This window comes from Peromyscus leucopus, chromosome 11 (genome assembly GCF_004664715.2).
Source record: "Peromyscus leucopus breed LL Stock chromosome 11, UCI_PerLeu_2.1, whole genome shotgun sequence".
NCBI classification, from domain to species: domain Eukaryota; kingdom Metazoa; phylum Chordata; class Mammalia; order Rodentia; family Cricetidae; genus Peromyscus; species Peromyscus leucopus.
Genome location: NC_051072.1, coordinates 58,522,873 through 58,537,163, shown reverse-complemented (window position 1 = coordinate 58,537,163; position 14,291 = coordinate 58,522,873). Strand labels below are relative to the sequence as shown.

The 14,291-nt window shown below is 42.9% G+C and overlaps 1 protein-coding gene and 1 long non-coding RNA gene across 2 annotated transcripts; one reads left to right on the top strand and one right to left on the bottom strand.

Moving 5' to 3' along the window:
* Nucleotides 1-284: 284 nt before the first annotated feature.
* On the bottom strand, nt 285-5,446 carry LOC114708040 (sperm motility kinase 2B-like). The gene is made up of 2 exons (XM_037209526.1): nt 5,205-5,446; nt 285-1,955 (listed from the first exon to the last, which is right to left on the bottom strand). The coding sequence occupies exon 2, from the start codon at nt 1,927-1,929 to the stop codon at nt 439-441; it is 1,491 nt and encodes a 496-aa protein (XP_037065421.1). The 5' UTR covers nt 1,930-1,955; nt 5,205-5,446; the 3' UTR covers nt 285-438.
* On the top strand, nt 1,555-3,880 carry LOC119088738. Its single transcript, XR_005092447.1, has 2 exons — nt 1,555-1,635; nt 3,717-3,880. It is a non-coding gene; the product is annotated as an uncharacterized LOC119088738 (long non-coding RNA).
* Nucleotides 5,447-14,291: the final 8,845 nt, after the last annotated feature.

The following is a 14,291-nucleotide window of genomic DNA, read 5'->3' as shown; positions in this document are numbered from 1 at the left end:
CACACTCTGCTGTTGACTTCTAGTCCAACAGTTTTAGATTTCCCATGTGCAGGATACAGTGAGATTTGTCTTCTGGATGCTAAATATGTTGATAGGTTCCATTGAACCATCCATGGTATCTACATCTAGCTTCCAATGCATTCTATCCCATAAATACACATACTTTTGTTTGTTTGTTTTTCGAGACAGGGTTTCTTTGTGTAGCTTTGCGCCTTTCCTGGAACTCACTTTGGAGACCAGGGTGGCCTCAAACTCACAGAGATCCGCCTGCCTCTGCTCCCAGTGCTGGGATTAAAGGTGTGTGCCACCACTGCCCGGCTAAAATACACATAGTTATGATCTGTCCATTGAGACAGACATGAGTAAAACACTCATTCAAACACAGAAAGGTACCTGGGCCAGGCCTGCTGCTTGTTCTCCACACTCCCTCCTTGTGCCTCATTTCTGAGGGAAGACTTTGTTCTGCCTTGATGGAAAGCAGCAGCACAGTCTCCTGAGGGCGTTTCCTATCCTCCTTGTCCATGCCCTCAAGCCTCGAGGCTGACCATGGCTGCGTGTGGACTTGCCCTTTGCTGAGGCTCTGTTGGGGCGGAAGTTGTCTTCCATGTTATCACTGCTGGTACTCCTTGAGTAAATGCAGGGAAGACTCTTAGAGCGTGGGTGGTCTTCGTCCAAAGTGAGTGTCCTCTGGTGAGGAATGGCGTACTCTGTGGCCCTTCTGCCTCCTCTTTGACCTGCCTGCTGGCCATAGGCAGACAGCTGACCACTAGTGGATGACCCTCTGAGCAATGTGCCAAGGGTGGGCTCACTGCTCCTCCTCCTGGGTGGTAGAGGGAAAGCAACAGGATCCTCTAGGGAAGGGAATGGCGCCACCCCTGGATTCACGGGTTGATCCAAGGTTGTGCAGATAGGCCACTGGAGAGCCTGCCCTTTTAGTAAGCAATACGTTGCCATGGTCTGGTTATATTTTCTCTGTTGTAATGAGTCTTTGATGTCCTGGGCTTGGAACCCAATACGTTTCATGGCTTCCACAATTGCAGGGTCAGGCAAGCTGGGGACCATTTCTTCATAATAATTTGGAGAAGCCTCCATGTCCTTTTTTAGCCAGGGGTGTGTCACGACTTCGTCCACCGTTGGCCTACGTCTGGGGTTGACTGTCATTAAGAGACTAAGAAGGTCCCTAAGTTCTTTTGACAAGTCCAAGGGTATGGTATACTTCCCTTTCACAACCTGATCTTGGAGCTCTGGTATGGAGTCAGCATCAAATGGGAATTTCCCGACTACCATGAAATATAAAATAACTCCCAAGGTCCATATGTCGACCTTGGGGCCGTCATAAAGTCTGCCCAGCCAAAATTCAGGGGCAAATAATTGGTAAGTCCCACAATAAAAGCTAAGCTTCTGCCCAGGCTTGACTTGGGTGCCAAGGCCAAAGTCGATGATTTTGACTTTTCCGTTCCCATCCAACATGATGTTGTCTGGTTTCAGGTCCCGATGAATTATTCCATGCTCATGGCAGTAACTCACGGCACTTAAGATTTGCCTGAAGATCCCCCGGGCGTGGTCCTCCTCCAGGTGGCCAGCCTTTAGGACGTGTTGATATAATTGTTTTCCCTCAACCAGCTCCATGATGAGGTATGTTTTCTTCTCATCCTCAATCACTTGGATAAGTGAGATGATGTTGGGGTGGTTGATCATCTTCATAATATTTACCTCGGACTTGACACGAAAACACCACATCTTCCTCTGTAGTACTTTGATAGCCACCGGGGTGCCTGTGAGGCGATGGTGGGCCAGTTTTACTTCGCCAAAGCCTCCACGGCCAATGGTCTTCAAGACCACATACTGCGAGTGGAAGTTTTCTGTTTCTGGGGTGCTGGATACAAGTGCAAGGTATGTGGCATAGTCTATAATATTAATAGAATTCATATTTTGTAGCAAAGTATAAATGCTACCTAAGAGAAAGAAAAAAGAAGAAAGAAGAAATTCAAAATGAAAATGAAGTGAAAAAAATAGAAAGCCTGAAATCCTGTCAAACAACTAACAACAACAACAAAACCCAGAAAACCAAAATCACACACACACAAAGCCAAAAGAATCCAAATTAAAAAAAAAAAAAAAAAAAAAAAAAAAAAAAACTAGCTGCAGGTCACAGGGAGGAGGACCCCAGATCAGCAACACCGAGAATGGCGACCACTAATTGCTTAGGAGAAAAACATAAAGAAACTTAAAAAAATTAGAAGATCCAAGCAATATAAAATTAAACAAAAACAAGTCAAACTCCAAACAAACAAAATACATTAAAAACTAAAAATCTAGAAATCAAAACAAAATATAACAAAGCCCAGAAAAGGTTCTAGATTATACAAATAACTTAAAAAATAATAAAAACTAAGAAACAACCCAATGAATAATTTGAATAGGGTACTGAAAAGGGATTTCTCAGAAGACACACAAATGGCTTAAGAAATTTTATATATATAAATGCTCACCATCCTCGGCCATCAGGGAAAGGCAAATTAAAACTTTTTTGAGATTTTGTTTTACTCTAGTCAGAATGGCAAAAACTAATAAAAGGCAACAAATGCTGGTGTGGATGTGGGGGATGGAAACCCTCATGCACTGTGGATACTGGTGTGGGTGTCAGGGATGGAGACCCTCATGCACTGTGGATACTGGTGTGGGTGTCAGGGATGGAGACCCTCATGCACTGTGGATGCTGGTGTGGGTGTGGGGGATGGAGAACCTCATGCACTGTGGATGCTGGTGTGGATGTGGGGATGGAGACCCTCATGCACTGTGGATGCTGGTGTGGATGTGGGGGATAGAGAACCTTATACACAACTGGTGCAGCCACTGTAGAAATCAGTGTGGCTGTTCCTCAGAGAACTAGCAATAGACCTATCATATGGTCCAGCTATACCACTCCTGGGTATATACTCAAGGGACTCTATTTCCTGCTGCAGAGACACTTGCTCTCTCACGTTCAGTGCTGCTCAGTGTGAATACACAATAGCTGAGATATGTAAACAGCCTAGACATCCATCAGCTGACGAAGGGCTAATGAAAATGTGGTACCCATACAAAAATGGAATTTTATGCAGCTACAAAGAAAACTGACATTATGGAATTTCTAAGTAAATGGATGGAACTGGGAAACATTACACTAAGTGAGGTGGCCCGGACCCAGAAAGGCAAGCATGGCATGTTCTCATGTTCCCATCCGTATGTGGACCCTTGCATCAAATCTTTAGATTTATGAGTGCAACTCTCAGATCTCATCAGAGAAATTTATTTGTGCAAATGTTTACATAGAAATTTACAACTTGTCAAAGAATGGAGAGTGTCAGTACTCAGACACCAATGGGACGTCCACATCACACCCTTCCTCCTCTAAGGCTCAGGGACCATCATGGAAGAGGGGGCAGAGAGGTTGTAAGACCCAGACGGTGGGAGGGACCGGAGCAAATTATCATCTTCTTGGCATGGCAGGACCGCTGCACTCACGAGCTGACTGCAGCCGTGGCTGCCTGCCCAAGACCTGCCCAAAACCGAGCAGGAAGCCGTGCAGCATGACTACCCATAGGAGCCACCGGCAGCTGATGGTTTCTGGGGAAGGGAGAGTCATTTCTCCTCAAGAATGTGGCCCCTGCCTGCTCCTCCAGGTATTAGAAGTTTGTTATTGTCAGCTGAATTCCTACTTCATATTTCTGCAGCTTGCAGCATTTCCCTAATGTGGAGCAGAAGCATTTCTCCAGCGCAGAGGAAATAGACCAAATGCTTTTCTGACAAAGGAAACAAAAATGAAGGCAAAGAGCCTCGGAGTAGCCGGAACTAGGCTACAAAAGCAAAAAAAAAAAAAAATCACAATAAATCTCTTGATGCTTTCAAAACCAGCACATCAAACTTCACTTTCATTAGAACATTGTTATTTTTTTTTACCTAATAATTAAAAAACCAAGAACCATAGGCTTTCAAGATGTCTCAGTGGGTAATGACATTTGCTACCAAGCTTAATGATCTGTGTTTGATTCCTAAGAGCCACATGGTAGAAAGAAAGAAGCAGATCCAACAAGTTGTCCTCTGATCTCCACACTACATCTGCCCCCCCACAATGAATGAAAGAATAAATAAATGTAGTAATAGAAAAAAAAACAGAATGTGGCTCCTGCTAGGCCACCCACACTGCAATGGATGCCCCCACACCCATGAACTTATGAGTACCAATTGGGATCAATGGGCTATTGAGAGAGAGAGAGAGGAATTGGGAGTTGGAGTAGAGGTGGGGAGATCTAGGAGCAGTTGGGGAAGAGTGGGCAGTGAATATGATCAAAATATATTATATGGACATAGGAAATTCTCAAAAAATACTGTATCTTAAAAAAAATAGCCGGGTGGCGGCGGCGGCGGCGGCGGCGGCGGCGGCGGCGGCGCACGCCTTTAATCCCAGCACTCGGGAGGCAGAGCCAGGCGGATCTCTGTGAGTTCGAGGCCAGCCTCGGCTACCAAGTGAGTTCCAGGAAAGGCTCAAAGCTACACAGAGAAACCCTGTCTCGAAAAAAAAAAAAAAAAAAAAAGCAAAATCTAAAACCCCAAACAAAGCAAAAATACAATAAGAAAACCTAGAAAAGCGAAACAAAATCAGAAAACCAAAGGTGACACAAAATCCCCCAAAATGTAAAAATAATAAAAACACAAAGAAAATTTCAAACAAAAACTAACAAACCTGAAACCAGCCCAAACCAAGAAGCCAGAAAACCCAAAACATCAAAAGTAAAACTCAAATAAACACCGAGCTATGGTGACACATACCTTTAGTCCCAGAACTCCAGAGGCAGAGGCAGGTGGATCTCAGGGTTTGAGGCGAGCCTGGTCTACAGAGAAAGTTCCAGGACAGCCAGGGCTACACAAAGAAACCGTCTCTCAGGAAAACAAAAACAAAACCCAAACCCAAACCCCAAACACCTCAAATAGCCACAGGCTGGGAGAGAGGTTAGTAGTTAAATTGTTGCCCATGCAAAACAGGAGGGCCTCATTCCATCTCTAGAAACCTAGTATAAAAGAATCAGTAAGTGCTTTTTAAATCTCAGATTGCAGAGTCGGCACAGCAGATCCCTGGGAACACTGGCCAGCCAGCCTAGACACTTGACCAGCTCCAGTTCAGTGAGAGAGACTGTCTCAAAAAACAAGGCAGATGAACCTACCTTAAGTACAATGGACAAGTTGACTCCGGGAGTCAATGCTTTCCCACACACAGGTGTTCTCACACCTACCCACACGTGCCCCTATAGGACACAAAAACACTCACGCGTGCACGTATGCACACGCGAACACACACACGTACACTCACACTCACCCACAGGTATACCTGCTCACACACACACACACACACACGTGCACTCACACTCACCCACAGGTATACCTGCTCACACACACACACACACACACACACACACACACACACACACGCGCGCGCACACACACACACACAGGTATACCTGCTCACACACACACACACACAGGTATACCTGCTCACACACACACACACACACACACACACACACAGGTGCACTCACACTCACCCACAGGTATGCCTACACACACACACACACACACACAGGTGCACTCACACTCACCCACAGGTATGCCTACTCACACACACACACACACACACACACACACACACACACACACACGTCTAGACACACATGCCCATACAAACACAAGCACACACACAACCAAACAATCAAATGGAAAATTCACACACAGCCTCGATTGATAACAGAAAAATCACACAGGGTACTGCTCCACACCACCTCTCCACACCTCCTCTCCACACACCCACAGAAATCCAGGCCGGGCCACAGCTTATCATCTGCTGGCCGGACCGCTCACAATCGCCCCTCGTGAGGTCATAGCAGGACCTCCCCTGACATGGATGGGCGGGCCACCCAGGCTCTGGCTCAGGTGGGCCGCGGAGACTGGCATTAGGCGTTTAGAAATCAGATCCTGGAGGATGCACTCAGGCTTCTGGTTTGAATGTCTGCTGTGCCTCCTGCTTTGCCATCCTCATATCTGCATGCACCACGGCACCTGTTCTTTGAATTCCAACCGGTGGGCCCAAGATGATGCTACAGCTTAACTTACAGAAAAAATGTTTCGTTCATATATATATATAATAAATATAATAGAGCATATTTATTATCACAGTGAGGCTGTCAGGAGGCCACTGGGTTCTCATAAAAATCCTGGGCGGGGTGGGGGGTTGTGTGGGGGTGGATCTTGGAGATAGGTCAGTGGTTAGAACATTTGCCCCACAGAGTGTGAGGACCTCAGTGTGAATTCCCAGAGCCCATGTGAAGGCTGGACACAGCAGCACACACCTGAAAAGTCAGAACCCCCTAGAAGTGGGAAAGGAAATAGTGGAGATAGGAAAATGCCTGGGGGCTTGTGGGCCGGGTAACCTGGGTCATCTCATCTGAAATCCCTGTGCTATCAAGTCACAGCCCTTGCTTCAAACAAGGGGAAGGTAAGGACCGGCAAAAATGTCCTCTAATCTCCACACACATGGTAGGACAAATGCATGTTACACACACACACACACACACACACACACACACTGAGAGGTCAGAAGAAAATGGGTCAGCATATGCAGTATGAAATGAAAGCAAGCACACTTTATGAACGATTCTCTGGCAAAACATTCCTTCAGAAATGAGGAGGTCAGTAAGAAGCTCCCAGAGATGAACACTGAGTGAAGGGATTTCAGATGAGATGACCCAGGAATTCAGAACCTCAAGAAGAAATAAAGAACTTCCGTACAGGTGACTCCACCCAGGGTCAGAAAGGATGAACTCTGTTTCCTCCGAACTGTGAGAGACGTCATGTCACAAGCCCCCAAACAGCAGTGATGAGACTCAAGTGCACAGAGACGTCTCTTGTGACACCAGTCCCTGGCGCAGTCGGGCAGGGTTGAGAGCAGCGTTCTGCCTGTTAGTAAGAGGCCTGAGTTCACAGAGGAGTGCTGGGGTTTCTAGTATTTTCAGCGCAATCTCCATGATGACACAGAAAAAAACTAGAATTATGCAGACAAGAGAGAGAAACTCAAGCATTTCTTCACTAAAAAATCAAAAGACGATAATCAGGAAATGAGAGACAAAGGCTGTAAGGTTAATGGAGGTCACAGCAAATGCCTCCTCGGTGATGAGTGCATGCTCGCTCGCACTCTGTCTCTCTGTGTCTCTGTCTCTTTCTGTCTGTCTCCTCTCTCTCTCTCTCTCTCTCTCTCTCTCTCTCTCTCTCTCTCTCTCACTTTGGTGAGCAAAGGTCCAAAGATGGAGCATGCATGTGTGAGGACCAGGTGCTCTGTGCACACTGTGACCAGAAGGAACAGGGCCGCTGTGCTGACACAGACGAAATCGACTGTGAGCCACACAGGTCACAGGACCCAGGGTACGGTGCCATTCCTGAACACCCAGTGCCTCCTGCGGGCTGGAGCCAGCTGCCAGCACCATGCCATGCACCAATCTGAGCTGCACAGGGGCTGACATGGCAGTTTAAGATTTGTCTCACACAGTCAGAGAACGCTGCAGACACCTAGTAAATCCAGGTCCAGACACAGAAGACCTCTAAAGGTACAGTATATTTTAAAATATGCTTAGATGCAGAAGAAAGAAAAGAAAATGGGTATAGGCAGTCATGAAAAAAAAGCATTTAAAAATAATAAAGTCTTTAAGGAGAGAATAAAGTAATATAAAAACAATAAGCCACATAAAGATGGGAAATACACAGGGTGTCTGGATCCTGTATGGTGCTTGGTTGAATTTGAATTTTTTAAATACTAATGTACAAAAATCAATAGGCATTGGATTATGGAAACTGCTAAATTAAACCAACCTACATATCTTTTAAAAATGTCTTAACTTCAAAATGGAATTCAGAAAATATGTTGTGTTCGGGGAGAGGTTATGACTTTGTTTCCACCAAAAACACAAAGTTATGATTCTCTTCAAAATTAATAAAGATCAGCTTTGATGATGACTGCTAACTGAAGTATTGGGATTGATTAAGTAGAGTAGACGGGGACTCTCTGGAGATTAAAACCACTATCAGGATCTGAACATGCAAAAACAGAAGGGCTATCCTTCCTTCCTTTTGTAGCTGACAGATAGACCTATAACGAGCACATTTTGTAGCCAGAGAGAAAGAAAATGAAGGTGAGCGAAAATCTTTTGAAGACTAGGAGAGAAGGGAGAAAAATTGCACTTAAACAGCCAAACCCTTTAAATTGCTTCCTAAGCGACAGAAGAAAGAACACTGTTTAAAGGTCACGTTCTCTTGTTTGAATCAGCGTGGCTTCCAGAAAATAAATAAACTGTAAGGGAATATATGGATGTCTGCTAGCAACCACTGTTCATAATGGACAAAGGAATTATCCTTAAAATGTGATTAACATTGGTCACCACTGATCCTGGCTACAAAAACTTTCAAGGTGGAGTGGTCCCTGTTCACAAGCTAAAGCATTTCTTAGGATTTCTGAGACAGTAAGACTAAAGGATGATTTTATGTTTTACTTTCAAGAATGTGTATGGACAGTTCTTAAGCATTCAAATATTTTTCTTTTATTGTTGGAGTATTTTATACACGAATATAATGTGTTTTGATCACAGCCACCCTATTCCCTCCCTTTAAGTAATTTTTAAAACATATAAATTTTAAAACATATAAATGCCATATAAACATCCATTAAATAACCATTTGAGAATTTTCTGTCCTAAAAAAAAAATGTCTAATTATGAGAAAATTTGCTCTAAAGCCAAAATGGATTTTGTGACTTTAAGTGCAAATTGTCGAACTGTTCCCAGGTCTGTGAAAGGAAGGACTGCATCCATCATGCTGTTATTTCAAATGAGTTTTAACCCCTTAGGCTGACAACACACACAAACGCAGATTGCCGTAAACGGAAGCCAAGAAGGCTGCTGGAAAAGGAACTGCTACCCGTTTCCTGGAGTAAACGAAGTACAGCAACAATACCATAATGAGTGACATTCAGCGTTGAAAACAGACACAATCTAAATGCAGCTGCGTGGAACTGAACACGCAACAGGGCAACTTGTGTTGCTTGTCATAACGGTGTGGCAGCAGCCCTATCAGAAATCCACCCCCTTTTAAACAGCTTGTTGATTCCTCTGTGTTTGAAATCACCAGTGTTCTGTTGGCTCCGGGGAACCACCCTGAAATCTCACAGGAAATGGTGGCTTGCTTTGGGATTTACTTTTTATTTCTTTTATTTTGATATTATAAATTCACAATTTCTTCCTTCCCTTTCCTCCCTCCAGGTCCTCCCATATGCCCTTCTTTGCTCCCTTTCAAATTCTTTTTTTTTTATTAATTGTTGTTACAGACTATATACATATGCATATGTATATGATGTAGAGGACGTACATGCATATATTTCTAAATACATCCTGCTCAGCATATACAATGTCACTTATATGTATGTTTTCAGGGCTGACCATTTGGTGTCGGATAGCCAATTGGTGTGCTCTCCCCTGGGAAAAAATATTTCTCCCGTTCTCAGCATTCCTTAGTTGTCTATGGTTCTTTGAGTAGGGTTGAGGCCTCATGAGCTTTTCTTTGTCCACTTTAGCATAGCTATTGTTTTTGTTCAGCTCATGTTGGTGCGACTTTATGAATGAAGCTTTTGGCATTACTAAGAGACACAGTCTCACACCAAAGACCCCATTCCTTTGGCTCTTAGAATGTTTTCTCTCTCTTTCCCACAATGATCCCTGAGTCTTAAGTGAATGAGATTTTTTTTTTTTTTGTTAGATGCACCCATTGGTATTGAACTCTACAACTCTGCAGTTTGATTGGTTTTGGTTTTCGGTAATGGCCTCTATCTGCTGCAATGAGAAGTTTCTTTGATGAGGGGGAGAGGACTACACTTTTCTGTGAGAATAAAGACAAATATGTAGAATGTAGTTAGGGATCACACTGGTTTAGTAACATGGTGACTGTAGGTTCTTTCCCAAGATCCATGACATCACTAACCCTGGGGCGTTCGCTAGCATTCTAGTTGCTGAGCATGTCTTAAGCTCAATTAGAAAACTGTTGGTTACCTGCAAGGTATGTATGCCACTGCTGCCTCCTTAGTGTTATCCTGCATCCTTGTGGTTCACAGGTATTATAGCTGGGTAGTACTGTTGGTCACCTCCCCCCTTTCAAAGCTTGCAGGGCACTTTTTGGTGCCATGAGAATGAATCCTCAGGGAGAATGTATTCAGGTATACTATCCTAGCGGCCCCTGGCCCTGTGTCTGAAGTAGATGGTGTTATCAGCAATAGGGAATTACCTTCCATCTGGAGGGGACCAGGGTCAAGAGCAATAGCCTGCAATGTTTGGGGGAGTTTCTTGGACAACCCTAACTAGAGCTGTTAATTTTTTAAATTAGAAAATACATTGAATTCTAGAATCTATATACTGAAAATGGAGTTTCACTCAGAAGTCAACCTAGAAGCCAGTATTCTCAATCTTGTTCTGCCTATCATGATACATTCATTTTAAATCTCCCATCACCAGCTGTACACTTATTTAAATAAACCATTCCCTGTGTTCTCTCAGATGCCAGTGGCTCGATTCTTAAACAGTGTTAATGGTACAGAATAGTTCCTAGTAGTATCTTGCTAAAGGAGCTGTGTGTCTGTATTGTCCCAGCCATCGCCAGCCCTGCTTTCTCTGGGATGTGGCTGGGTGCCCGAGGGATGAATTGCCGAGCTACTGCCTGGTAGAGGAAGAGAATCACACAGTGGCGCTTGGCAGCAGCCTCTCCTGCAGCTGTTGAATGCTCATTTCATTATTTCTGATGTGTTTCTTCAGCTGTGCTAGACAGGGCTGGCCTCACACAGCCAGAGCCCTTCTAGCCCTTGACACTGCTCTTGACCGTCAGAGCGATAACAAACAGGCCAAAGCGAAGGGACTTTTCCCCGGGACAGATGACGCTGCTGAAATGCTCTCCGTATATTTCCTGCTGTTCATGGGCATGAAGGCTTTGTAAACTTAACGTAGCCGCTTTCGAAGCTTAATAGTTTTCGCGCAGGTGGATGAGCTCATCAAATAGAGCCTTCGAGGAAAAGTAGTACCATTCAGATGGAGCCATAGCAGGGCCTCCACAAGGCTGAGCAGAAATGGGCGGCGCAGTGGGAGACGATACAGTAAAGGGATGGAGGAGACTTTCTGCGTTCTGCTAAGAGAAACAGCCAAGGCCAACCCATCTGCGATTCTCCAACCTGGCATTAGATGTCCTATAATTTTTCAGTACTGTATACTTGATGAGTGTGTCTGCTAAGAAGAGCAGTTTGGGGAGAGACAGACAAGGCTCACAGAAATGACCTTCAATATCGATGCTCCCCTCTGAGTGACTGACTACACGGGCTGCAGACAACATGAGCTGTTTCTCTTATTTCATTTAGGCTCCCAATGGGTCAAATAGATAGACTGCTGACTCTGGACAAATCCTACAATTTTAGAATGAACTCCCTGCAGCTTCATCATTGTATATATAATCAACATATAAATCATAATCTAATAGATTTATGCAGCCTCATGCTCACTCATCCACATTCAAGTCTACTTATTAGAAAGAATCCACCTCTACACTGAACCTTTCCCCATAGTGTTCTTAGATTAAAAAGCAAAAATAAGACTGATTTACTTATTAGAGAGAATCCACCTCTACACTGAACCTTTCCCCATAGTGTTCTTAGATTAAAAAGAGAAAATAAGACTGATTTCTTTTTTCGAGATTTCTTTCCAAAAGACACTTGAGTAGATGTTGACCCAAAGTACTGGTGGCAATGGAGGGGCTTTGCTTCTCCTGATAAGCTTTGAGAAAACATGAGAATTTGGGTCAATGTGTGTTGCTGCATAAACCTGAATGTCCTATGTGATTTCCTCTTTTCCTTCCTCAGAAAGTACAACTTAAAGAAACAAATCTTTGTTGGAAATAAAAATGTCCTCCATTTCCCTCAGGAACCAACAGGAATTCATTCCTCTTTGCTCCTTTTCCAGCAAGATGTTTACTGATCGTGAAGGAAGACCTTCCTTCATAGTTCCTGTACACTGTCTGATGATAGCCTTCGTAGTCCAAACAACTAAACCATTAACATTTCATTTTTTCCTGCCAGTTGCTCTGTTGTAATATGAATGCTAATTTCTCTTAATTTTCATTCTTTTAAAAAGTTTGAGTCCGTAGCCCTATACAGTGATATGGTACACACATGGTTGTATACACGGTAATAGCATGTGGAAGACAGAGGCAGGATAGTCAGAAGTTTGAAGAGGGTCTTGTCTGAATATCAAGTTCCAATGCAGTAGGAGATGTATAGAGATCCTTTCATTAGAAAGGAGAAAAGGAAGAGGAGGAGAAGGAGGAGGAGGAGGAGGAGGTGTTGGAGAGGACGGGGGAGAGAAGGGAAGGAAAGGGAAGAGAAGGAAACGAAAGGGAGGGGAGGGGAGGGGAGGGGAGGGGAGGGGAGGGGAGGGGAGGGGAGGGGAGGGGAGGGGAGGGTCCAGATAGAATTTACAGAAGCATCTTCAAGGAAAATGCCTTTCCCCCTGCCATACATGCACACTTTAGAGGGGCACTATGCTATGACACATATTGCAATGTGTATTTGAATTTTACCTCTCACAGGTGTTTTAAGAGGAATTCTTCAACATTCACTTTTTAATTGTGATCTGAAAAGAAATAAGGGGAAAATCAAGAATGTCTGTTATCTACACAGGTAGTCTTTCCTGGTGATAAACGTTATCTCAGAGAAATTACCTTAATGTAACACAAGTCCAGCATCATCTAGTAAGGCCTACAATTTCTGGAAGATAATCTGTGTGATTTGAGAAGAACCATCAACCCATCTAAGCCCTCAAGATACATTTAATTCAGCACTGACTAGGAAAAAAATGTAATGCAAGCTGCATAAGTAATTTACTTGGTACATAACTGTCATGGGCCACACAATAAGTTAAAAAAAAATTAAATGAAAAACTGATATATTAAGTTTAACACATAACATCCAAAGCATTTTAACATATAAGCAATGCATTAATGAAATATGTGTATTTTTGTCTTCAAATCTAGTTCATACAGCACACCTTTACTTCAGTGATATTAAGGCTCAGTATCACATGTGACTAACACCTACAATATTGACAAGAGCATGCCATGGACCTTGAGGTATCAGAAGGAGTTGATATGTTCTCAAACTAGAAGTAGCATATTACTTTTTATTTCCATCACCTCTTTGTTAAAAGGCATTATTAACAATGTGTTTCTTAGCTTCATTGAGCCATATAATCATTCATTCCTTTATTGTATATATTTTATACAATATACTTTATACTTTTATACCTCTATACAGGTAAAGTTTATTTGATAACAGAGCACATTTATAGAAAAATTCTGACTGTATAGAATTCTATACATTTTGTGCCTGGTTAATATATTAGTATGACATATTAGTCACAATTAATGAACCATCACTGATACATTGTTATTAAATAAACTCTATGCTTTATTCACATTAGCTTATATTTTTCCTAATGCCCATTTTCTGTCTCAGGATCTCATCCAAGACCACATTATATCTAGTCATAATGGGACCTTATTCTCCTGTTCCTTATTAAAGTCTCTAGGGTTTTTCTGTTTTCAATAACCTTAGCAGTTTGAAGTGTTTGTAGCATTCTCAATTACAGTTTGTTTATTATGTTTTCATGGTTATCTATAGGGGTTTGGAGGAAGACCACAAAGATGATCTCCCATAATGTCACATCATATCAATAGTGGGTACTCTCTCTGAGATAACCCCTCCGGTCTAGTACTAACATTCGTCAGGTTTTTAAATTCTGAAACCAATCCTCTCTTTGCTTTACTCTTTGGAAAGAAGTTTCTAGACACAGGACAAACTCCTTTGGGGCAAAGAGCCTACATAAATAATTTCTAAAAGTTTACTTTTGTATATTTTATTCACATTTATTTTTATAGAAATTTTTTTTCATAAAATATGTTCTGATCATGTTTTCCCCTCCCTCCTCTACCCCAATCCTCCCCACCTCTCCACACTTCCAACTCCATACTTTCTTTTTCTCTCTCTTTTGAAAACAAACCAGCCAATAAAACAAGCACAAAAGCCAAAGCAATACAAAAACAAAGGAAAAAACACGAAACAAATATACATGCAGGTAAAAATACAAAATCAGAAATCATAATGTAGAAGCAAAAGACCAGTAAGGTTA

Bases quoted from the DNA above. Each gene is read 5' to 3' on its own strand.
- LOC114708040 (XM_037209526.1), bottom strand. From the start codon at position 1,929: ATGAATTCTATTAATATTATAGACTATGCCACATACCTTGCACTTGTA.